Source organism: Oncorhynchus mykiss, chromosome 2, assembly GCF_013265735.2.
Source record: "Oncorhynchus mykiss isolate Arlee chromosome 2, USDA_OmykA_1.1, whole genome shotgun sequence".
Taxonomy (NCBI): Eukaryota; Metazoa; Chordata; class Actinopteri; order Salmoniformes; family Salmonidae; genus Oncorhynchus; species Oncorhynchus mykiss.
Genome location: NC_048566.1, coordinates 1,708,532 through 1,733,648, shown reverse-complemented (window position 1 = coordinate 1,733,648; position 25,117 = coordinate 1,708,532). Strand labels below are relative to the sequence as shown.

Below are 25,117 nucleotides of genomic sequence, written 5' to 3'. Positions count from 1 at the left end.
ATAAAATAACTTTCAAATACCTCATGATCTTCAGTTCACCTGTCATTCCCCTTCAGAACCCAAAATATAAGATAGTTCTACTCCAATGTAAACAAACACTATATGGCCTCAAAACATAGTTAAGACGTAGTTAGGCCTGTCTATGAATTTGAAAGCGATCACATTTCTCCAGCCCCAGCATTTTACTGAAACCAGGGGAGGGGAGGCCACTTTGTTATTGTTTCTACTGCTGATTGCAGCTTTAAAGATATGTGGGTTTTTGGTAAAGGAATTACAAGGCATAAGGCAATGTTTACAGAAGGAAAATAATTTATCCAAAACTAAATCTAAGTGTTTATATTTGGGGCGGCAGGGTAGCCTAGTGGTTAGAGCGTTGTAACCGGAAGGTTGCAAGTTCATATCCCTGAGCTGACTAGGTACAAATCTGTTGTTCTGCCCCTGAACAGGCAGTCAACCCACTGTTCCTAGGCCGTCATTGAAAATAAGAATTTGTTCTTAACTGACTTGCCTAGTTAAATAAAGGTAAAATAAAATAAATATTAGTTGGTAGGGGTCTTCAAGTCAACATAATTGTGTTTTGATATATTTCAAATACATTTTAAGACATTTTCTTTCTGGTAAATGTTTTTCAAAGATCCTTTTTCCATCTGTTTGACCAGAAATCAAAGCCTTTGCTTATTCCACATTTTTGGGGGATGGAAAATGGTTGAAAGAAATGTAGATTATAACTTAATTTCGATAGACTCTTCGTTTTCATTTGACAAGCAATTTGACATGCTCCTGAACTTCACGTTGGTGTTCATGGGTCCTTTTCAGATTGAAATGCCCTTTATCTTTCTCTATTGGAATGTTATTCTCCAGTCCAGTGTGAGTTTATAAATGGGTGGATTGATGATTCCAGAGGAGGTTTATGTTTATCAGTAGACTAGGCAACTTCCGGTTGATCCGTTTGCACACAAAACAATATTCCACAACTTCAACTTCCAAGGGTTTCAAAAGGAAATTACATTCCATTAAACAATAAAACCAAACAAGCCACGAGAAGCGGTTAAAAACGACCACCGCCTACAGATCAGCGAAACAGAACCTTCTCTTCAGCCATTGGCCAGCGCCACTTCTTCTTCGTGTGAATTTCCGGCAGACTTGAGGCTTTTTTTGTGTATTGCTGCCTTTCTCAATTCAGAATGTTAATAATTCCACATTATTGATTAAACATATTTCAATAAAAAGGTAAATGTGCACGGTAAAAAAAAATATAGATATATTTGCACAACCCACTAACCCTGCACCCAAGAAACCAAAACACCCCCTCACCGCTCCTACGCCTAGCCAGCGGACTGGGAGGACGTGACTTCTTCCAACACCTCTTTTTAATACAACCTTGTGTTGCTCAACTCAGCGTGAATGTGCCAAGTGAAGTTCAGGTTTATGTAGAATGCGCAACACATATTAGGAACAATTTGGTGGTTGTATGCGATCAAGTTTTTACAATTTTAATTATACACTTCAGCACCACAGTTGTACAGGAAAAAAACAGGTACAGGTAAAGCCCTTTCAAAATTGACTTTAAAAAAATAATAATATATTTTTACAAAGAATCGATTGATGGTGACTCAATATTGAGTCACTAGTGAACCAATGTTGAATCACTAGTGAACCAATGTTGAGTCACTAGTGACTCTCCGCCTCGATGGAAGAGAGAGAGGACGGTGTTGACAGTTCCTCCGCTGTGGATTCACCAGGAGTCATTTCATGCCTATTTTGTACGAGATTTTAGCTCATTTACCATAGTTTGTTTTCAGATCCATTTTAAACAAAGTTCTCTTCCTGGAGTCTCGCATCATGACAAGTCTATGTTGAAGACAGGTAAATGAGCTACTAGTTACCGTTGGCTATCTAGGTAAGCTAACGTTGGCTAGCTCGCATTTCCAGCCAGGTAGTGAGATGGCTAGCTAATGAGCTAACTACAGCCAGTATTATTTGTTTACGCGGTTAGCTACCCGGCTGTTAAATTAATATGATCTGATTATGTAGTTAAATAACAATGATGTATATGACGAGCTGTTCTGTTTTACATATCGTTAGCTATCTCTAACGCGTTAGCTATGTTTAACTCAAAGGAAAACCGCAAACTAACCCACATAAACTAGCCAGTTAGTTTAAAAAAAACATGAACGTAGCTTGCAAAACATCTGGCTTGTAAACGTTAGCTAGTGGCTAGTTCGTCTTTCCAACCAAACTGTCGCATCTTTTAGCAGCATGATGGTGGTGGGTGGGAGGGTCGTGGGACATTCTGCACAGGCCAAGCCAGCTACAATATTGCGACAGTGATGCCCTTTACTTTGGTTTTCACCATCACCCCCATGGTCCCCATCACCTCCAGTGATCTAATCACAGGTGTGTGTGTGTGTGTAGCAGCTAATACGGGTATGTTTGTATAAATAAGTTGTCTTATTAGGTAACTAGGAGGCACAATCTTTCGTCAGAAAATGACAGAAGTCAGATGTCCTGGTGTCTGTTATCCTCAGGTCGAATTTGTCATTGGCATCACAGTGAGGGGTAAATGCTCAGCCAGCACAGCAGTATTTCCGTTTACATAGAGCCCGTGATACTACTGAGTCAGGATATGTGTCCCAAATGACAAACTGTTCCCTATTTAGTGCACTATTATTTTATTTTTTTTACCACCGCCTATAGAGCTCTGGACAAAAGTAGTGTACTATATTGGAAATGAGGTACCATTTGGGATGCAAACAAACACTGCTCTGCTGCATACAGTATTTTTGCCATGAGGTGATTGTGTGCGCTGGACACGCTTGAGTGGTCATCTGACACACAGAACAATCATTTTATGTTCTCATGGATCACTTGTTTTTTGTTTTCTGGTAGATTTTCCATCTTGACTAAAGTTTCCAATGTTTACACTAACAGCAAATTAGGCTAGTAGTTGGATTGACATTAGGTACTGTAGATAAAGTGCATGTACAGTACCTTCAGGAAGTATTCACACCCCTTGACTTTTCCCACATTTTTTTTGTTGTTACAGTTTGAATTTTAAACAGATTAAATTGAGATTTTGTGGCACTGGCCTACACACAATACCCCATAATGTCAGTCAAATAGTTTTAAAAAAAAAGCTGAAATGTCTTGAGTCAATGAGTATTTAACCTCTTTGTTATGGTAAGCTTAAATAGTCACATAAATTGCATGGACTCACTCTGTGTGCATTAATAGTGTTTCAGCATGATTTTTGAACGACTTCCTCATCTCTGTACCCCGCACATACAATTATCTGTAAGGTCCCTCAGTCGAGCAGTGAAATTCAATCACACAACGACCAGGGAGGTTTTCCAATGCCTCACAAAGAAGGGGCACCTGTTGGTTGATGGGTTAAAAAAAAACAGACATTGAATATCCCTTTGAGCATGTTGAAGTTATTCATTACAATTTGGACGGTGTATCAAAACACCCAGCCACTACAAAGATACAGGCGTTTCTTCCTAACTCAGTTGCCGGGGAGGAAGGAAACCACTCAGGGATTTCACCATGATGCCAATGGTGACTTTAAAACTGTTAAGAGTTTAATGGCTGTGATAGGAGTACAACATTGGTACATTAGTTACTCCTTAATACTAATCTAATTGAAAGAGTGAAAAGACAGGAAGCCCGTTACGGAATAAGATTCTTCCAAAACATGCATCCTGTTTGCAACAAGGCGCTAAAGTAATACTGGCAAAAAAGGTGGCAAACCAGTTAACCCTTTGTATTCAGCACAAAAAGTAATGTTGTGGGCAAATCCAATATCAGATTTGCCACCAATGCTCTTTATAGGACACATCACTGCACTCTATACTCCTCTGTAAACTGGTCATCTCTGTATACCCGTTGCAAGACCCACTGGTTGATGCTTATTTATAAATCCCTCTTAGGCCTCACTCCCCCTTATCTGAGATATCTACTGCAGCCCTCATCCTCCTCATACAACACCCGTTCACTCCCCCCTATCTGAGATATACTACTGCAGCCCTCATCCTCCTCATACAACACCCATTCACTCCCCCCTATCTGAGATATCTACTGCAGCCCTCATCCTCCACATACAACACCCGTTCTGCCAGTCACATTCTGTTAAAGGTCCCCAAAGCACACACATCCCTGGGTCGCTCGTCTTTTCAGTTCGCTGCAGCTAGTGACTGGAATGAGCTGCAGAAAACACTCAAACTGGACAGTTTTATCTCAATCTCTTCATTCAACACTCAATCATGGACACTCTTACTGACAGTTGTGGCTGCTTTGTGTGATCTATTGATGTCTCTACCTTCTTGCCCGTTGCTGTTGTCTGTACCCAATAATGCTTTTACAGTGTTTTGTGCTGCTACCATGTATTGCTGTCTTGCTATGTTGTCTTAGGTCTCCATGTTGTGTTGCCTCTCTTGTCGTAATGTGTGGTTTGTCCTATATTTACAGTGGGGAGAACAAGTATTTGATACACTGCCGATTTTGCAGGTTTTCCTACTTACAAAGCATGTAGAGGTCTGTAATTTTTATCATAGGTACACTTCAACTGTGAGAGACGGAATCTAAAACAAAAATCCAGGAAATCACATTGTATGATTTTTAAGTAATTAATTTGCATGTATTTATTTATTTTTATTTTTAATCCCAGGCCCCCGTCCCCGCAGGAGGCCTTTCGCCTCTTGGTAGGCCGTCATTATAAATAAATAAGAATTTGTTCTTAACTGACTTGCCTAGTTAAATAAAATAAATAAATATGACGTGTTGCTGAGTACCACTTCATATTTTCAAGCATGGTGGTGGCTGCATCATGTTATGTGTGTGCTTGTCATCGGCAAGGACTAGGGAGGTTTTTTAGGATAAAAAAAAAAATAGAATAGAGCTAAGCACAGGCAAAATCCTTGAGGAAAACCTGGTTCGGTCTGCTTTCCAAGACACCGAGACAAATTCACCTTTTTCAGCAGTACAATAACCTAAAAACAAGGCCAAATCTACACTGGAGTAGTTTACCACAACGACAGTGAATGTTCCTGAGTGACCTTATTACAGTTTTGACTTAATCGTCTTGAAAAAAAACAAATATATATATATATATATATATATATATGACTAAAATGGCTGTCTAGCAATGTTCAACAACCAACTTGACAGAACTTGAAGAATTTTAAAAAGAAAAAATTTGCAAATATTGTACAATCCAGGTGTGCAAAGCTCTTAGACTTAGACCCAGAAAGACTCACAGCTGTAATCGCTGCCAAAGTTGATTCAAACATGTATTGACTCGGTTGTAAATCATTTTATCAATTAAATGATCAATTAAATGATCAATTAAATGTGCAAAAAATTGTAAGAACATGTTTTCACTTTTGTCATTATGGGGTAAATGTACAGTGTTACAGTATTCCATCTCTACTGAAGTGTACACTGAATGTGCCAGTATTTTCTTACTGTCGTACCACTTCTTCTACCCTTTCTGCCCACAGCATGCGGTGACTGTGAGGCGGGCCCCATCCTGAGTCTGTACGATGAAGAGCCCGGTGCACAGGTCTGTTTGTGTGACTACGGGGCCTGAGTGAATGTGGGTCTTTTCTAGAAGCTAGGGTACCAGTGAGGATTTCCGACACTGGACAACTTGTTACAGCTGTTGATCAGTCATGGATAATAATCTGCCCATTGTTTTCATGTCATTACGATGATAGGACTCCTGAGTGGCGCGGCGGTCTAAGGCAAGACCCATGTGTGTAAAGCAAGATGTATTTGGTACGGCAGGTATGAATGAATAAGGTGTTGTTGTTGTTGCAGGTGCAGGGACGTGGAGAGGCAGGCTGCCTGCCTGCAGACTGAGCAGCCGTGTGTCCCCGTCTCCCAGCACATCCCCAGCGGCATGTGGTTTATCAGGTAGTTAGATTTACAAATTTTGGTCCTTTTTCATAGCAGATTCTCTTATCCAGAGTGACTTAGGTTTTTCGTACCTGTCCCACGTGGGACTCGAACCCACAACCCTGGTTTTGCAAGCGGCGTGCTCTACCGACTGAGCCACACGGTAAACATAGTTGTCCATAATGCAACGTTTGGGTTGCTAGACCGTGGCGTTAGCGTGCTCTACCGACTGAGCCACACAGTAAACATAGTTGTCCATAATGCAACGTTTGGGTTGCTAGACCGTGGCGTTTAGCGTGCTCTACCAACTGAGCCACACGGTAAACATAGTTGTCCATAATGCAACGTTTGGGTTGCTAGACCGTGGCGTTAGCGCCCGTTGAAAGGGTAACTTTCCCAAGTTTCCCAGAAATCCCGGGTTGGAGGATTCCTGGATTTTCTTGCTTATTTCAACTTAATTCCAGGAATCTTCCAGAAATGCCCTAAACCTAAGTCTTTGTAATGAGAGATCATGGTAGATCACTGACCTGGAGTTGTCTAGGTGATTATGTATTTGTGTTTACGTCTATATTGTCTGTATTTTCTGATTGTATTGAATAGGAAGTACCTTTTTTTTGATGTGCACAGCACGTCTTACCCAGGTTGTCCATTCTAGCTGCCCACCTGGTGATAACGAGCACCAGAATGGAAATGAGTCAGCTGACTTCATAAAAAATTATTAATTATATATTTTAATGTTGTTTTAGTTTTTTGTGTTTTTTTTTTTTTTACTCAAATAACTGAGGCAACTTTATGTATATTTAAAAAAAAATGTGTGTAATAAAATGATTTTATCCGTTCATTCAGGGACGCGTGTGGCATCGTGTGCGGGGTTATCACCTGGATGCTGGTGTTCTATGCTGAGTTTGTCGTGCTCTTCGTCATGCTGTTGCCTTCTAAAAACCTGACCTATAGCTTAGTCAACGGGACTGTGTTCAACACTCTGGCCTTCCTGGCTCTCGCCTCTCACTTCAGGGCCATGTGCACCGACCCTGTGAGTTGTTCAAACTGAACACACTATACACACTGCGCTGACTGAACACTTGACATGCTGGCGTTGTCTGGGTTGTGTTCATTCGGGCACAACACCGTACGTAGAAAAAACGTTTTGAAACAGTTTAAAGGAAAAGAGGAGTGTTGTTGTTGTTGGGATACGTTCAGGTAGTGGCGGCCTCTTTATTAGTTTCAAAACGTTTTGAAACAGTTTAAAGGAAAAGAGGAGTGTTGTTGTTGTTGGGATACGTTCAGGTAGTGGCGGCCTCTTTATTAGTTTCAAAACGTTTTGAAACAGTTTAAAGGAAAAGAGGAGTGTTGTTGGGATACGTTCAGGTAGTGGCGGCCTCTTTATTAGTTTCAAAACGTTTTGAAACAGTTTAAAGGAAAAGAGGTGTTTTGTTGTTGTTGGGATACGTTCAGGTAGTGGCGGCCTCTTTATTAGTTTCAAAACGTTTTGAAACAGTTTAAAGGAAAAGAGGAGTGTTGTTGTTGTTGGGATACGTTCAGGTAGTGGCGGCCTCTTTATTAGTTTCAAAACGTTTTGAAACAGTTTAAAGGAAAAGAGGAGTGTTGTTGGGATACGTTCAGGTAGTGGCGGCCTCTTTATTAGTTTCAAAACGTTTTGAAACAGTTTAAAGGAAAAGAGGAGTTTTGTTGTTGTTGGGATACGTTCAGGTAGTGGCTGCCTCTTTATTAGTTTCAAAACGTTTTGAAACAGTTTAAAGGAAAAGAGGTGTTTTGTTGTTGTTGGGATACGTTCAGGTAGTGGCGGCCTCTATTAGTTTCAAAACGTTTTGAAACAGTTTAAAGGAAAAGAGGTGTTTTGTTGTTGTTGGGATACGTTCAGGTAGTGGCGGCCTCTTTATTAGTTTCAAAACGTTTTGAAACAGTTTAAAGGAAAAGAGGAGTGTTGTTGTTGTTGGGATACGTTCAGGTAGTGGCTGCCTCTTTATTAGTTTCAAAACGTTTCCCTCCTGTTTTGTGCCTAACTGAACACGACCGCACTCACACATACAGTGGGGAGAACAAGTATTTGATACACTGCTGATTTTGCAGGTTTTCCTACTTACAAAGCATGTAGAGGTCTGTAATTTTTTTTAATCATAGGTATACTTCAACTGTGAGAGACGGAATCTAAAACAGAAAATCACATTTGTATGATTTTTAAGTAATTCATTTGCATTTTATTGCATGACATAAGTATTTGATCACCTACCAACCAGTAAGAATTCCGTCTCTCACAGACCGGTTAGTTTTTCTTTAAGAAGCCCTCCTGTTCTCCACTCATTACCTGTATTAACTGCACCTGTTTGAACTCGTTACCTGTATCTCGTTGTTATTGTCAGTTGTACTAGTACTGTTAAATGCCTTTTCTTGCTGGCTCTTTCCCAACAATGCAGTAGTACTAGAAAACAAAACAAAAATCACGAGAAATAAAAATGAGAAGAACTTGAGAAAGTAAGTTAGCTACATACAGGGTCCGTTCCAGGGCCTGCTGCTGGAAAAACGTATGTGTTATGGCTTTACACCCTCTGCTATAATGTGGATAAAGAGTTACCTGTCTAACAGAACACAGAGGGTGTTCTTTAATGGAAGCCTCTCCAACATTTAATCCAGAGAGAATCAGGAATTCCCCAGGGCAGCTGTCTAGGCCCCCTTACTTTTTTCAATCTTTACTAACGACATGCTTTTGAGTAGAGCCAGTGTGTCAATGAATACGGATGACTATACACGTCAGCTACTACAGAAACTGAAATGACTGCAACACTTAAAGAGCTGCAGTTCGTTTCAGAATGGGTGGCAAGGAATACGTTGGTCCTAAATATTTAACAAAAAACTTGAAGCATTGTAATTTGGGACAAATCATTCACTAAAGCTTGTGTGTCGTTACCTTGTCCTGAAGTTTCAGAAAAGCCCAGAAAATTGCGGTTACGAGAGTCCTGTTGATAGAAAATCCACAATTTTAAGAGGTCAGAGGTTGCCAGTTTTCTATTTGCTTTAATCTCGCAAGTGCTCCCTTCTCCTGCCTACGTTTTCTCTTGGGATAGCCTAAAAAATTGGGTCGGAATTACGCAAATATCCCAGGGCAGATGAGTCGATGTTGTCGATCATAAGTTTAAAAAAAAAAATTTGCAAAGTTGGGTCAGAGCTCGCAAGACTGCAGCCAATACAGTAATGCGCCATCTTCAACTTAAAGCACATCAATATTCTATAACACTGCCTGACCACTGCAACAGTAGACCCCATTTCACCAACAGGTGAGTCATGATAAGTCATCAAGTCAACTCACTGCTCTGTCTGTCCTATAGGGAGCTGTGCCAACAGGTGAGTCATGATAAGTCATCAAGTCAACTCACTGCTCTGTCTGTCCTATAGGGAGCTGTGCCAACAGGTGAGTCATGATAAGTCATCAAGTCAACTCACTGCTCTGTCTGTCCTAAAGGGAGCTGTGCCAACAGGTGAGTCATGATAAGTCATCAAGTCAACTCACTGCTCTGTCTGTCCTATAGGGAGCTGTGCCAACAGGTGAGTCATGATAAGTCATCAAGTCAACTCACTGCTCTGTCTGTCCTAAAGGGAGCTGTGCCAACAGGTGAGTCATGATAAGTCATCAAGTCAACTCACTGCTCTGTCTGTCCTATAGGGAGCTGTGCCAACAGGTGAGTCATGATAAGTCATCAAGTCAACTCACTGCTCTGTCTGTCCTAAAGGGAGCTGTGCCAACAGGGAACGCCACTAAAGAGTACATCGAGAGTCTTCAGCTGAAGCCGGGACAGGTGGTGTACAAGTGTCCCAAATGCTGCAGCATCAAGCCTGACCGGGCACATCACTGTAGGTAGGATGACGACTCAGCACATCACTGTAGGTAGGATGACTCAGCACATCACTGTAGGTAGGATGACTCAGCACATCACTGTAGGTAGGATGACTCAGCACATCGCTGTAGGTAGGATGACTCAGCACATCGCTGTAGGTAGGATGACTCAGCACATCGCTGTAGGTAGGATGACTCAGCACATCACTGTAGGTAGGATGACTCAGCACATCGCTGTAGGTAGGATGACTCAGCACATCGCTGTAGGTAGGATGACTCAGCACATCGCTGTAGGTAGGATGACTCAGCACATCGCTGTAGGTAGGATGACTCAGCACATCGCTGTAGGTAGGATGACTCAGCACATCGCTGTAGGTAGGATGACTCAGCACATCGCTGTAGGTAGGATGACTCAGCACATCACTGTAGGTAGGATGACTCGGCACATCGCTGTAGGTAGGATGACTCAGCACATCACTGTAGGTAGGATGACTCAGCACATCGCTGTAGGTAGGATGACTCAGCACATCGCTGTAGGTAGGATGACTCAGCACATCACTGTAGGTAGGATGACTCAGCACATCGCTGTAGGTAGGATGACTCAGCACATCGCTGTAGGTAGGATGACTCAGCACATCGCTGTAGGTAGGATGACTCAGCACATCGCTGTAGGTAGGATGACTCAGCACATCACTGTAGGTAGGATGACTCGGCACATCGCTGTAGGTAGGATGACTCAGCACATCACTGTAGGTAGGATGACTCAGCACATCGCTGTAGGTAGGATGACTCAGCACATCACTGTAGGTAGGATGACTCAGCACATCACTGTAGGTAGGATGACTCGGCACATCACTGTAGGTAGGATGACTCGGCACATCGCTGTAGGTAGGATGACTCAGCACATCACTGTAGGTAGGATGACTCAGCACATCGCTGTAGGTAGGATGACTCAGCACATCGCTGTAGGTAGGATGACTCAGCACATCACTGTAGGTAGGATGACTCAGCACATCGCTGTAGGTAGGATGACTCAGCACATCGCTGTAGGTAGGATGACTCAGCACATCACTGTAGGTAGGATGACTCAGCACATCGCTTTTGGTAGGATGACTCAGCACATCGCTTTTGGTAGGATGACTCAGCACATCGCTTTTGGTAGGATGACTCAGCACATCGCTGTAGGTAGGATGACTCAGCACATAACCCTGATTGACACTGTCCCAGTTAACACTGCAGGTAGAGTAACCCTGACTGACACTGTCCCAGAGAACAGAGAACACTGCAGGTAGAGTAACCCTGACTGACACTGTCCCAGAGAACAGAGGACACTGCATTTAGAGTAACCCTGACTGACACTGTCCCAGAGAGCAGAGAACACTGCATTTAGAGTAACCCTGACTGACACTGTCCTAGAGAACAGAGAACACTGCAGGTAGAGTAACCCTGACTGACACTGTCCCAGAGAACAGACAACACTGCAGGTAGAGTAACCCTGACTGACACTGTCCCAGAGAACACTACAGGTAGAATAACCCTGATTGACACTGTCCCAGAGAACAGACAACACTGCAGGTAGAGTAACCCTGACTGACACTGTCTAGTGTGTATAATTAGTTCTCTCTCTCCATACTAGTGTGTGTAAGCGCTGCATAAGGAAGATGGACCACCACTGTCCCTGGGTTAACAACTGTGTGGGAGAGAACAACCAGAAGTTCTTTGTGCTCTTCACAGTACGTACCAGTCTATACTTCACATACTAGAACGTTCCACACTGTTAGACACCTTCAGCCTGCTGCAATAACACAGACCAGTAGCCAACACACACTACCTATTGGAAAGTTAGGAATTAAGATGTTTTTAAGTTGTCAAATGCCCTGAAAATGACTTAGAGTTTGTGTAACTACGTTCCATACCCACCCATCTCATGGGGAAACTGTTCCATACCCACCCATCTCATGGGGAAACTGTTCCATACCCACCCATCTCATGGGGAAACTGTTCCATACCCACCCATCTCATGGGGAAACTGTTCAATTCCCACCCATCTCATGGTGAAACTGTTCAATACCCACCCATCTCATGGGGAAACTGATCCATACCCACCCATCTCATGGGGAAACTGTTCCATATCCACCCATCTCATGGGGAAACTGTTCCATATCCACCCATCTCATGGGGAAACTGTTCCATACCCACCCATCTCATGGGAAACTGTTCAATACCCGCCCATCTCATGGGAAACTGTTCAATACCCGCCCATCTCATGGGAAACTGTTCAATACCCACCCATCTCATGGGAAACTGTTCCATACTCACCCATCTCATGGGGAAACTGTTCCATACCCACCCATCTCATGGAGAAACTGTTCAATACCCACCCATCTCATGGGAAACTGTTCAATACCCACCCATCTCATGGGAAACTGTTACATACCCACCCATCTCATGGGAAACTGTTCCATATCACCCATCTCATGGGAAACTGTTCAATACCTGCCCATCTCATGGGAAACTGTTCCATACCCACCCATCTCATGGGGAAACTGTTCCATATCACCATCTCATGGGGAAACTGTTCCATATCACCATCTCATGGGGAAACTGTTCCATATCACCATCTCATGGGGAAACTGTTCCATATCACCATCTCATGGGGAAACTGTTCCATATCACCATCTCATGGGGAAACTGATCCATACCCACCCAACTCATGGGGAAACTGTTCCATATCACCATCTCATGGGAGACTGTTCCATACCCACCCATCTCATGGGAAACTGTTCCGTAGTACCCTGTCTTACCATGAGTCTGTGTGTTCCAGATGTACATTGCACTCATTTCCCTCCACTCTCTGGTGATGGTGGTCTTCCACTTCCTGTACTGCTTCGAAGATGATTGGACAAGTAAGTGCTTTTGACTTTTTTTTTATTTATTTTTTTTACCTGGCTTCTCATTGGTTTGATGTAGAGCTCATGATAACACGATCTTTCATTCAGCTCCTGTCAACCATAACAATGGTCTCTGGTTGTGTTCTTAACTTTTTAGTGATCCCTTCCCGCTCGTTAATGGGATTGATTTGACAACATCTAGTGAAATAGCAGCGCGCCAAATTCAAAAACAGAAATACTCATAATAAGAATTCATAAAACATACAAGTGTTATACATCAAAATATCGCTTAACTTCTTGTTAATCCAGCCCCTGTATCAGATTTCAAAAAGGCTTTACGGCGAAAGCAGACCATGCGATTATCTGAGGACAGTGCTCCGCATGCAATCGCATTAAAAATCAGATTTCAACCAGGCAGGTGTGCTCCAAAAGTCTGAAATAGCGATATAATTAATGCCTTACCTTTTGAAGATCTTCTTCTATTGGCACTCCAAAATGTCCCAGAAACATCACAAATTATGTTTTTGTTCAATAATGTCCCAAAAATGTGAATTTATTGATTCAGAAATACACTGGTTCCAACATGACTAGAAAGTATCTAATAAATTACCTGTAAACTTGGTCCAAACATTTCAAACAACGTTCCTAATCCAACCTCAGGTATCCTAAAACGTAAATAATCGATCAAATTTAAGACGGAATATACCGTGCTCAATACCGGATAAATACAACGTGAAGCCTGTTCCAGTTCACGCACACCAAAGAGAAGAGTCCACTTGGCTTGACACTCGCAAAGAACAGCCCTACTTCCTCATTTCTCAAAAGAAAAACATCAACCAATTTCTAAAGACTGTTGACATCTAGTGGAAGTCATAGGAACTGCAGCCAGGTTCCTATTAAATCGAGCTTCCCATAGAAAACCAATTGAAAAGACATTGAGCTAAAAACTAAAAAATCTTCCTGGATGGTTTGTTCTCGGGTTTTCACCTGCCAAATCAGTTCTGTTATACTCAAAGACATTATTTTAACAGTTTTAGAAACTTTAGAGTGTTTTCTATCCAAATCTACCAATTATATGCATATACTAGCTTCTGGGCCTGAGTAGCAGGCAGTTTACTTTGGGCGCGCTTTTCTTCTGGACGTGAAAATAGTGCCCCCTATCCCTAAGAAGTTTGAAGTATTTCAGATGAGGCCATACCCACCCATCTCATGGGAAACTGTTCAATACCCACCCATCTCATGGGGAAACTGTTCAATACCCACCCATCTCATGGGAAACTGTTCAATACCCACCCATCTCATGGGGAAACTGTTCAATACCCATCCATCTCATGGGGACACTGTTCAATACCCACCCATCTCATGGGGAAACTGTTCAATACCCACCCATCTCATGGGGACACTGTTCAATACCCACCCATCTCATGGGGAAACTGTTCAATACCCACCCATCTCATGGGGAAACTGTTCAATACCCACCCATCTCATGGGGAAACTGTTCAATACCCACCCGTCTCATGGGGAAACTGATCCATTCCCACCCGTCTCATGGGGAAACTGTTCAATACCCACCCATCTCATGGGGAAACTGTTCAATACCCACCCATCTCATGGGGAAACTGTTCAATACCCACCCATCTCATGGGGAAACTGTTCAATACCCACCCATCTCATGGGGACACTGTTCAATACCCACCCATATCATGGGGAAACTGTTCAATACCCACCCATCTCATGGGGAAACTGTTCAATACCCACCCATATCATGGGGAAACTGTTCAATACCCACCCATCTCGTGGGGAAACTGATCCATTCCCACCCATCTCGTGGGGAAACTGTTCAATTCCCACCCATCTCGTGGGGAAACTGTTCAATACCCACCCATCTCATGGGGAAACTGTTCAATACCCACCCATCTCATGGGGAAACTGTTCAATACCCACCCATCTCGTGGGGAAACTGATCCATTCCCACCCATCTCATGGGGAAACTGTTCAATTCCCACCCATCTCATGGGGAAACTGTTCCATACCCACCCATCTCATGGGGAAACTGTTCCATACCCGCCCATCTCATGGGGAAACTGTTCCATACCCGCCCATCTCATGGGGAAACTGTTCCATACCCGCCCATCTCATGGGGAAACTGTTCCATACCCGCCCATCTCATGGGAAACTGATCCATACCCGCCCATCTCATGGGAAACTGATCCATACCCACCCATCTCATGGGAAACTGTTCAATACCCGCCCATCTCATGGGGAAACTGATCCAGTAACTCTCCTAGTTAATCTTCCTCTAGTAAAGTCATAAAGGAGAGTCCTTTTTAGTTTGACGTCTTGTACTTCCTGACACTCCAGTATTCCTTCTGGTCACTGGCACTGCGCTGTACGCTGCCGCTCTGTTGGGCACTGCGCTGTGCGCGGCCGCTCTGTTGGGCACTGAGCTGTGCACGGTCGTTCTGTGAAGGTAGTTTATTCCCAGAAGCTCAGAGAATATGGAGTCGCCTCGTTTCCACGTCGTGTATAGCTCCGCAGTGCCACAGTATGTTGCTCAGTTAGTGTACGACTGTCTGTGTGTGTGATATAAACTCTGCATATTGTTCCATTTGAAAAGCCCCAAAGGTTTATTGGCACATTGACCCATGTCGCGTGCCGTAGTTTTTAAAAACTCTGTAGATGGTGCTAAAACAATGACGTCATAACTGAATCCCGACATCTTTATTCACCTTTGCCATCGTCCCAGTCATCTATCTGATAAGACTGTGATGTACAATATGCTTAGCATCCAGCTGCTTAGACCCGTCTAGAAATGTTGCTTCCATTGTGCTGTGAGTGTAAACCTGTGTCCCCCCCCCCCCCCCTCCCCTTCCTGAACTCCAACTCCCAGAGTGCAGTTCCTTCTCACCTCCTGCGACCGTCATCCTCCTCATCCTCCTGTGCTTTGAGGCCCTCCTCTTCCTCATCTTCACCTCTGTGATGTTCGGGACTCAGGTCCATTCCATCTGTACAGACGAGACGGTACGTAAGACGAAACGTGTTCCTCTCTTCCTCCCCTTCACCCTCCTCCTCTTCATCAGACCTGGATTAAATGCATCATGTTATGTCAAAATGCTTTATATAGCTTGACCGATGTGCAGGGTGTAGTTTTGCACTTTTGGGACTATTCCATTTGGCGTTTCAGCTAGGCCTATTCCATTTGTACGGGCAAACTTCATCAAGTGCACCTGCCAAGTATTTGACCCAATGTATTTAAGCCAAGTCTGCTCCCCAACTGCTGTTGCTTCGGTGCTTATCTACTCTTATGTATGACCTATGAACCTTAACCTCTCTACAGCAGCTTACCCGTACAGAGGTGAATCCTAACTTCCACTTTGAGTGGAAATTTTCACTTTGTGTCCTGAAGATTGGACTGTAGACATCTCTGTGTGTTCTATGGTAGACTGTAGACCTTTCTGTGTGTTCTATGGTAGACTGTAGACCTTTCTGTGTGTTCTATGGTAGACTGTAGACCTCTCTGTGTGTTCTATGGTAGACTGTAGATCTCTCTGTGTGTTCTATGGTAGACTGTAGACCTTTCTGTGTGTTCTATGGTAGACTGTAGACCTCTCTGTGTGTTCTATGGTAGACTGTAGACCTCTCTGTGTGTTCTATAGTAGACTGTAGACCTCTCTGTGTGTTCTATGGTAGACTGTAGACCTCTCTGTGTGTTCTATGGTATACTGTAGACCTCTCTGTGTGTTCTATGCATGTCTGTACAACGTTTAGTGCTTTAAAACTCTAACTAAACTAACTCTGCTTTCTTGCTCTAACGTATTTTTTGTCTGCAACTTCAGGCCGGGTGGGCGTAGTCGGGGGCCGGGTGGGCGTAGTCGGGGCCCGGGTGGGAGTAGTCGGGGGCCGGGTGGGAGTAGTCGGGGGCCCGGGTGGGAGTAGTCGGGGGCCCGGGTGGGAGTAGTCGGGGCCCGGGTGGGAGTAGTCGGGGCCCGGGTGGGAGTAGTCGGGGGGCCGGGTGGGCGTAGTCGGGGGGCCGGGTTGTATTCCTAGAAGTTAAATTTTCTATGGCTGAATTCTCTCTCATGGAGCCTCAAGTGGGGTTCATTAGACCTGGGTGTTGACATTTAGTCAATACAGTCCATTCAGGAAGTATTCAGACCCCTTGACATTTTCCACATTTTGTTACGTTACGGCCTTATTCTAAAATGGATTTAATTTTTTTTTTGTTTAATCCCTCATTAAAAAAATCTGAATTTATTTACATTTAATATTCAGACCTTTTGCTATGAGACTCAAAATGGAGCTCAGGTGCATCCTGTTTCCATTGATCATCCTTGAGATGTTTCTACAACTTGATTGGAGTCCACCTGTGGTAAATTCAATTGATTGGACATGATTTGGAAAGGCACACACCTGTCTATATAAAGTCCCACAGTTGACAGTGCATGTCAGAGCATAAACCAAGCCATGAGGTAGAAGGAATTGTCCGTAGAGCTCCGAGAAAGGATTGTGTCGAGGCACAGATCTGAGGAAGGGTACCAAAACATTCCTGCAGCATTGAAGGTCCACAAGAACACAGTGGCCTCCTTCATTCTTAAATGGAAGAAGTTTGGAACCACCAAGACTCTTCCTAGAGCTGGATGCCTGGCCAAACTGAGCAATCGGGGGAGAAGGGCCTTGGTCAGGGAGGTGACCAAGAACCTGATGTAACTCTGACAGAGCTCAAGGGTTCCTCTGTGGAGATGGGAGAACCTTCCAGAAGGACAACCATCTCTGCAGCACTCCACCAATCAGGACTTTATGGTAGAGTGGGCAAACGGAAACCACTCCTCAGTAAAAGGCAACAAGACAGCCCACTTGGAGTTTGCCAAAAGGCCCCTAAATGACTCTGATCATGAGAAACACGATTTTCTGGTCTGATGAAACCAAGATTGAACTATTTTGACCTGAATGCCAAGCGGTGAAGGGCCTTGGTCAGGGAGGTGAAGCATGGTGGTGGTGGCAGCATCATGCTGTGTTGATGTTTTTCAGCAGCAGGGACTGGGAGACTAGTTAGGATCGAGGGAAAGATAAACAGAGCAAAGTACAGAGAGATCCTTGATGAAAACCTGCTCCAGAGCACTTAGGACCTCAGACTGGGGCGTAGGTTCACCTTCCAACAGGACAACGACCCTAAGCACACAGACAAGACAGCGCAGGAGTGGCTTCGGGACAAGTCTCTGAAAGTCCTTGAGTGGCCCAGCCAGATTCCGGACTTGAACCCGATCTAACTTCTCTGGAGAGACCTGAAAATAGCTGTGCAGCAACGCCCCCCCCCCCATCCAACCTGACAGAGTTTGAGAGGATCTGCAGAGAATAATGGGAGAAACTCCCCAAATACAGGTGTACCAAGCTTGTAGCATCATACCCAAGACGACTAGAGTCTGTAATCGCTGCCAAAGGTGCTTCAACAAAGTACTGAGTAAAGGGTCAGAATACTTATGTAAAGGTGATATTTGAGTTTGCATAAAACTTCTAAACCTGTTTTTGCTTTGTCATTATGGGGTATTGTGTGTAGATTGAGGATTTTTATTTTATTAATTTTAGAATGAGGCTGTAATGTAACAAAATGTGGAAAAAGTCGAGGGGTCTGAATACTTTCCGAATGCACTGTGCATTAGCCTGTGGTCATTTAGTCTGTACATTAGCCTGTGGTCATTTAGTCTGTACATTAGCCTGTGGTCATTTAGTCAGTACATTAGCCTGTGGTCATTTAGTCAGTACATTAGCCTATGGTCATTTAGTCTGTACATTAGCCTGTGGTCATTTAGTCTGTACATTAGCCTGTGGTCATTTAGTCTGTACATTAGCCTGTGGTCATTTAGTCTGTACATTAGCCTGTGGTCATTTAGTCTGTACATTAGCCTGTGGTCATTTAGTCTGTACATTAGCCTGTGGTCATTTAGTCTGTACATTAGCCTGTGGTCATTTAGTCTGTACATTAGCCTGTGGTCATTTAGTCTGTACATTAGCCTGTGGTCATTTAGTCTTTGCATTAGCCTGTGGTCATTTAGTCTGTGCATTAGCCTGTGGTCATTTAGTCTGTGCATTAGCCTGTGGTCATTTAGTCTGTACATTAGCCTGTGGTCATTTAGTCTGTACATTAGCCTGTGGTCATTTAGTCTGTACATTAGCCTGTGGTCATTTAGTCTGTACATTTAGCCTGTGGTCATTTAGCCTGTGGTCATTTAGTCTGTACATTAGCCTGTGGTCATTTAGTCTGTACATTAGCCTGTGGTCATTTAGTCTGTACATTAGCCTGTGGTCATTTAGTCTGTACATTAGCCTGTGGTCATTTAGTCTGTACATTAGCCTGTGGTCATTTAGTCTGTACATTAGCCTGTGGCCACTTTGTAACTTTAGATTTGAAAGAGTGGTTTTAAATCAAAAGGAAAAAAGCAAAGGGGGGTCCTGTGATTCGTCAGTCAGAATGTCAATCAGGGAGGAAGAAGTTTGATTGGTTCACAGTACACTGAAGTTTGGTTGTGTCTCGTTTTTCCAGGGCATAGAACAGTTGAAAAAGGAGGAGAGAAGATGGGGTAAAAAAACTAAGTGGATGAACACGAAGGCGGTATTTGGACACCCCTTCTCCATATTCTGGTTTGTCCCGTTGACCCAACCTGGGAAGGCCCATGGGAAGGCTGAATCCTACCAGTATGTGGTCTGAGCTTAGCCACCCGGGGGGACAAACAGACTCTGAGACAGAGGTGTGTTAACACCAACCACCCCATCCTTCCACCTCACCCTGACTCTCCTCCCCAACACTCCTTGACGATGCTGAACGTGATTGTAATCCCTCATAACTCTGAACAACTTCATCACTTCTATATTGGCACAGTGTTTTTTATGTTGCTTGGGAACAAAAGTCAAGTGGAGTTGCAGAGAAAAATATATCTATTATAAAACGTTTCAAACGTGCCTGTTTTTCACTCTTATGTATGCTGTTGATTTGTTCTGGTTTTATGAATCACTTTTCCCTCTGTCTCTCCCCCCACTGCCCCCCTCTCTGTCTCTCCCCCCCTCTCTGTCTCTCTCCCCCCCCTCTCTGTCTCCCCCCCCCCCCACTCTCTGTGTCTCTCTCTCCTCCTCCCCTCTCTCTCCTCCTCCCCTCTCTCGGTCTCTCCTCCCCCCCACTCTGTGTCTCTCCCTCCCCCTCTGTGTCTCTCCTCTCTCCGAGTGCCAGTTTGTTGGTGCTATCATGTCCAAGTCAGGAGTTGGCATAATGGCACAAACCGATCTGGCACTCAGGCTACCTTCCGTCCTCCTGTCAGTCAAAAACTGAAGCCCTCCTGCCTTGTGATTCTTCTTCTCTGATACATAACTAACCCAGCACAGAGGAACACCACTAGGCCTGTACAGTTGACCGTTTGGAGAGGCTTTTAAAGCCAGGTGGAAGTATAGTGGTGTTGAGGATCAGTAGGTTAGCCCTCTTACTTTTGTTAAACACTCCTATTTTCTTGTGTTTTTAAAGAAAGTTACTGTCTACATGCTGCTCATTTTTAAAGTTTATTCTTCTTTGGGAACAAGAAAACATGTTGTTTCAGAATATTTGTGTAAAAGTTGGCGGTGACTCATTTGATCTTTCTCATTTCTATGTGTGCCAAGTTCTGCATGTAAAAGACAAAGGTTTTTTATTTATTCTGTAGTTTCTCCAGAATTTACATTTTTATGTTGTGAATTAAAACGTTTAATTTTTAGTTATTTTTGGAGACGTGTAAACCAGAAGGTCGTGATTCACAAAACGAACTAAACAAGTTCAAATATATTTTGCGAAGTAAAATTAGAAGGGGAGTATTTACTAAATACTAAAATATTAACCAACAAAACTGATTATACAGTAGTAGTACTACAATATCAGCATCGAAATATATCAAGCTACACGTCATAAATCACGACAGATATGCACTTTTCCTGAGATTTATCGATCAGCGGAGTTTATAAAGGTTCCTTTGTCTCCTGTGATCTTTTTGTATGCTTGAAGAAAACAACTGAACTGGACCCGTTTTCCCAGACAGACACAGATTACATTTTTTTAAAGTCCTAGAATAATAAAACAAATCTCTTTCAATCTCTCTTGATAACGTTTTTGAGTCGTGGACGAGGTGTCATCTGTGTCTGGGGAAACCGGTCCGTTATGTCATTTGTTCTTCATCTGTATCTTCCCTTTTGACTTTCTGCTGTTTTTAGTTTGAATGGATGGTTGTTGAGGAGGACTGTCACCTAACTGAGGCTCGCGTCTCCAAATGGCACCCTATTCCCTCTATAGTGCACTACTTTCTATTGGGGCCCTGGTCAAAAGTAGTACGCTACTTTCTATTGGGGCCCTGGTTAAAAGTAGTACGCTACTTTCTATTGGGGCCCTGGTCAAAAGTAGTGCGCTACTTTCTATTGGGGCCCTGGTCAAAAGTAGTGCGCTACTTTCTATTGGGGCCCTGGTCAAAAGTAGTGCGCTTCTTTCTATTGGGGCCCTGGTCAAAAGTAGTGCGCTACTTTCTATTGGGGCCCTGGTCAAAAGTAGTGCACTACTTTCTATTGGGGCCCTGGTCAAAAGTAGTGCACTACTTTCTATTGGGGCCCTGGTCAAAAGTAGTGCACTACTTTCTATTGGGGCCCTGGTCAAAAGTAGTGCACTACTTTCTATTGGGGCCCTGGTTAAAAGTAGTGCGCTACTTTCTATTGGGGCCCTGGTCAAAAGTAGTGCACTACTTTCTATTGGGGCCCTGGTTAAAAGTAGTACGCTACTTTCTATTGGGGCCCTGGTCAAAAGTAGTGCGCTACTTTCTATTGGGGCCCTGGTCAAAAGTAGTGCGCTACTTTCTATTGGGGCCCTGGTCAAAAGTAGTGCGCTACTTTCTATTGGGGCCCTGGTTAAAAGTAGTGCGCTACTTTCTATTGGGGCCCTGGTCAAAAGTAGTGTGCTACTTTCTATTGGGGCCCTGGTCAAAAGTAGTGTGCTACTTTCTATTGGGGCCCTGGTTAAAAGTAATGCGCTACTTTCTATTGGGGCCCTGGTTAAAAGTAGTGCGCTATAGAGGGGAACAGAGTGCCCTGTGGGATGCGGCCTGACACTGCTGCTGTGAGGGTCTTGCCTGTGAGCAGCTAGTGAAGACCTATCATTTTTCGTTTCTTTTTACTGATGTTTTTCAACACTTTTGGCACCGAGAAAGAATAAATATTTCCCATTTGTTTAATAAGCTGTTATTTCTTTTCTTATGTCATATATCATATATTAATTCTCTTTTTCTCTGAGGAACTGTTGTGTTTTTTTATATCGTGTCATTTGCAAATGGGTGTTTTTTTGTGTGCATGCCCCTATATCTATCCTTACTCTACGTTGGCTTTGGTTAACTGGTTAACCTGGTTAACTGGTTAACCCTGGTGTGTCTCCTACCATTTTCTACTGAAGCTTTTAACTGTCTCTCTGAGCGTTGAGGCTGTCCGACTGGCTGCTTTCTGAATGGGACGGAGGTAAGCCCTGCAACCCAGGGGAACGGAGGCCGTGCTGCACACACTTAAACACAAAACAGTTACCGTGGAGTGAATGAGTTTTTCCTTTAAACAACAAAGCATGATTGCATGTTTTTCTGAAAGTTTCTTATTGTCTCCTGATTGGGTTTTATAGGTTGATGTTTTAAAGACCCAGGATGTATGGACGTCTTCATTGACAGAGTTAGTCTGGACGTCTTCATTGACAGAGTTAGTCTGGAGGTCTTCATTGACAGAGTTAGTCTGGAGGTCTTCATTGACAGAGTTAGTCTGGAGGTCTTCATTGACAGAGTTAGTCTGGACGTCTTCATTGACAGAGTTAGTCCGGAGGTCTTCATTGACAGAGTTAGTCTGGAGGTCTTCGTTGACAGAGTTAGTCCGGAGGTCTTCGTTGACAGAGTTAGTCCGGAGGTCTTCGTTGACAGAGTTAGTCCGGAGGTCTTCGTTGACAGAGTTAGTCCGGAGGTCTTCGTTGACAGAGTTAGTCCGGAGGTCTTCGTTGACAGAGTTAGTCCGGAGGTCTTCGTTGACAGAGTTAGTCCGGACGTCTTCGTTGACAGAGTTAGTCCGGACGTCTTCGTTGACAGAGTTAGTCCGGACGTCTTCGTTGACAGAGTTAGTCCGGACGTCTTCGTTGACAGAGTTAGTCCGGACGTCTTCGTTGACAGAGTTAGTCCGGGCGTCTTCGTTGACAGAGTTAGTCCGGGCGTCTTCGTTGACAGAGTTAGTCCGGGCGTCTTCGTTGACAGAGTTAGTCCGGGCGTCTTCGTTGACAGAGTTAGTCCGGGCGTCTTCGTTGACAGAGTTAGTCCGGGCGTCTTCGTTGACAGAGTTAGTCCGGGCGTCTTCGTTGACAGAGTTAGTCCGGGCGTCTTCGTTGACAGAGTTAGTCCGGGCGTCTTCGTTGACAGAGTTAGTCCGGGCGTCTTCGTTGACAGAGTTAGTCCGGACGTCTTCGTTGACAGAGTTAGTCCGGACGTCTTCGTTGACAGAGTTAGTCCGGACGTCTTCGTTGACAGAGTTAGTCCGGACGTCTTCGTTGACAGAGTTAGTCCGGACGTCTTCGTTGACAGAGTTAGTCCGGACGTCTGTTCACTGTGTTGTCGTGTGCCAACAACTTCGACAACACGTAGGACGAGACAACACCGTCGGTGTCCGTGCCTCGTCAGAAATAATATGGTTTCCACACCCACGAAGTGTCCGTTTTGAGCATGTTAGTCCAAAAGGAGACGTCATCTGGGTTCAGGAAACCAGCCACTTAAGTCACATGCTTCACAGGATCTCCCATTGAAACCAATGCATGACTAAGGGAACATTGTACTTAGGGCCCCTAAATTAATGACATGTTTTGATTCAGTTTCCTCTGTCTACAGCTCACTGTGTTCTGTGTGTGTGTCTCTCTCTCTCTCTGTCTGTGTGTCTCTCTCTCTCTCTCTCTGTGTGTGTCTCTCTCTCTCTCTGTGTGTGTCTCTCTCTCTCTGTCTCTCTCTCTCTGTGTGTGTGTGTCTCTGTCTCTGTCTCTCTGTTCCAGGGCATCGAACGTCTGAAGGGGGAGCAGGCCAGGTGGGAGAAGACTTCCTGCTGGGAGGCGATGAAGTCAGCGTTTGGAGGGCCCTTCTCCCCATCCTGGCTCAGTCCCTTCTCTGACCTCCGCTGTAAGAGGGATCCCAATGACCACGTGGCGCTGCCGCAGGGGGAGATCATCGAGGACGACGTCATAGAGATACCGCTGGTCTAGTGTCGTGAGACTCCCGTAGAACTAGAATGAATAGAATGGGCGTGGAACCTCGCACCCTGGCAGGTTTTGACTGGTGAACTCCTGGGTACACTAGCTATGGAAGCCTGGTGTTATGATCCATTATGGTGTCGTTGACTTAATAATTAGGAGGGTGATTTACATTTGTCCTATTTCAGACATGTACCAGTGTGTATTATACACGTGTGAATTGTACATTTTTGTAGGGGGGGGGGAAGAGAGATCTGGACTAGGCTTTTATAGAGATGCCAGTTCTATTCATTCTATTTCTATACAGACTCCACTGGTCGAGTGCGGTGTCCCCTTCCCACAGTGCTACTGCTGCTTGGACCAAAGCCTTAAAGGGACCCTGCACCAAATGTTCTTTTAAAGAATGAGCCACAACATGTCCAGGTCGATACCCCTGGTGACGTGAACGAGGTACAAGTCCCAACGAAGACGAGTTGGATTGTACCCAAACGGGCTCTTTCAGTACTCCAGAGCATCTCCTGCATACACAGCTCTACAGGTTCAGTACGGGAAGACCTCTAGAAAATGACCTGTGGACTATGCAGAATCTAGACAGTCCGTTGTCTTTAATCTTACTTCACTGAGTGCCTTTATAAACTGTCAAGTTGAGAATTGACAGTTACTGGCCTTGTTCTGCATGGTATGCAAATTAGGTAGCAGTTACTGGCCTTGTTCTACTGGCCTTGTTCTGCATGATATGCAAATTAGGTGGTAACAGTTACTGGCCTTGTTCTGCATGGTATGCAAATGAGGTGGTAGCAGTTACTGGCCTTGTTCTGCATGGTATGCAAATGAGGTGGTAGCAGTTACTGGCCTTGTTCTGCATGGTATGCAAATGAGGTGGTAACAGTTACTGGCCTTGTTCTGCATGGTATGCAAATGAGGTGGTAACAGTTACTGGCCTTGTTCTGCATGGTATGCAAATGAGGTGGTAACAGTTACTGGCCTTGTTCTGCATGGTATGCAAATGAGGTGGTAACAGTTACTGGCCTTGTTCTGCATGGTATGCAAATGAGGTGGTAACAGTTACTGGCCTTGTTCTGCATGGTATGCAAATGAGGTGGTAGCAGTTACTGGCCTTGTTCTGCATGGTATGCAAATGAGGTGGTAACAGTTACTGGCCTTGTTCTGCATGGTATGCAAATGAGGTGGTAGCAGTTACTGGCCTTGTTCTGCATGGTATGCAAATGAGGT

At 44.1% G+C, this 25,117-nt stretch overlaps 1 protein-coding gene across 6 annotated transcripts; it reads left to right on the top strand.

The window, feature by feature from the left end:
• The first annotated feature begins 1,315 nt into the window (after window positions 1–1,315).
• zdhhc3a (zinc finger DHHC-type palmitoyltransferase 3a) lies at window positions 1,316–24,133 on the top strand. Of its 6 annotated transcripts, none has more exons than XM_036935127.1 (9): window positions 1,316–1,532; window positions 5,495–5,560; window positions 5,818–5,913; window positions 6,742–6,928; window positions 9,642–9,766; window positions 11,382–11,478; window positions 12,570–12,651; window positions 15,527–15,657; window positions 23,690–24,133. In XM_036935127.1, the coding sequence occupies exons 2-9, from the start codon at window positions 5,541–5,543 to the stop codon at window positions 23,894–23,896; spliced, it is 945 nt and encodes a 314-aa protein (XP_036791022.1). In that variant the 5' UTR covers window positions 1,316–1,532; window positions 5,495–5,540; the 3' UTR covers window positions 23,897–24,133. The 6 variants fall into 6 exon arrangements, with proteins under 6 accessions (XP_036791022.1, XP_036791025.1, XP_036791012.1 ...); XM_036935130.1 differs by having other exon boundaries at window positions 1,316–1,537; window positions 5,499–5,560; XM_036935117.1 differs by having other exon boundaries at window positions 1,316–1,543; window positions 5,499–5,560.
• Window positions 24,134–25,117: the final 984 nt, after the last annotated feature.

What these genes read in the sequence shown, in the direction of transcription:
- zdhhc3a (XM_036935127.1), top strand. Translation starts at nt 5,541, where the DNA reads ATGAAGAGCCCGGTGCACAG. An exon ending in AGTTCTTTGTGCTCTTCACA is followed by an intron (nt 11,479 to 12,569) that starts GTACGTACCAGT and finishes TGTGTGTTCCAG; the next exon opens with ATGTACATTGCACTCATTTC. An exon ending in CCATCTGTACAGACGAGACG is followed by an intron (nt 15,658 to 23,689) that starts GTACGTAAGACG and finishes TCTCTGTTCCAG; the next exon opens with GGCATCGAACGTCTGAAGGG.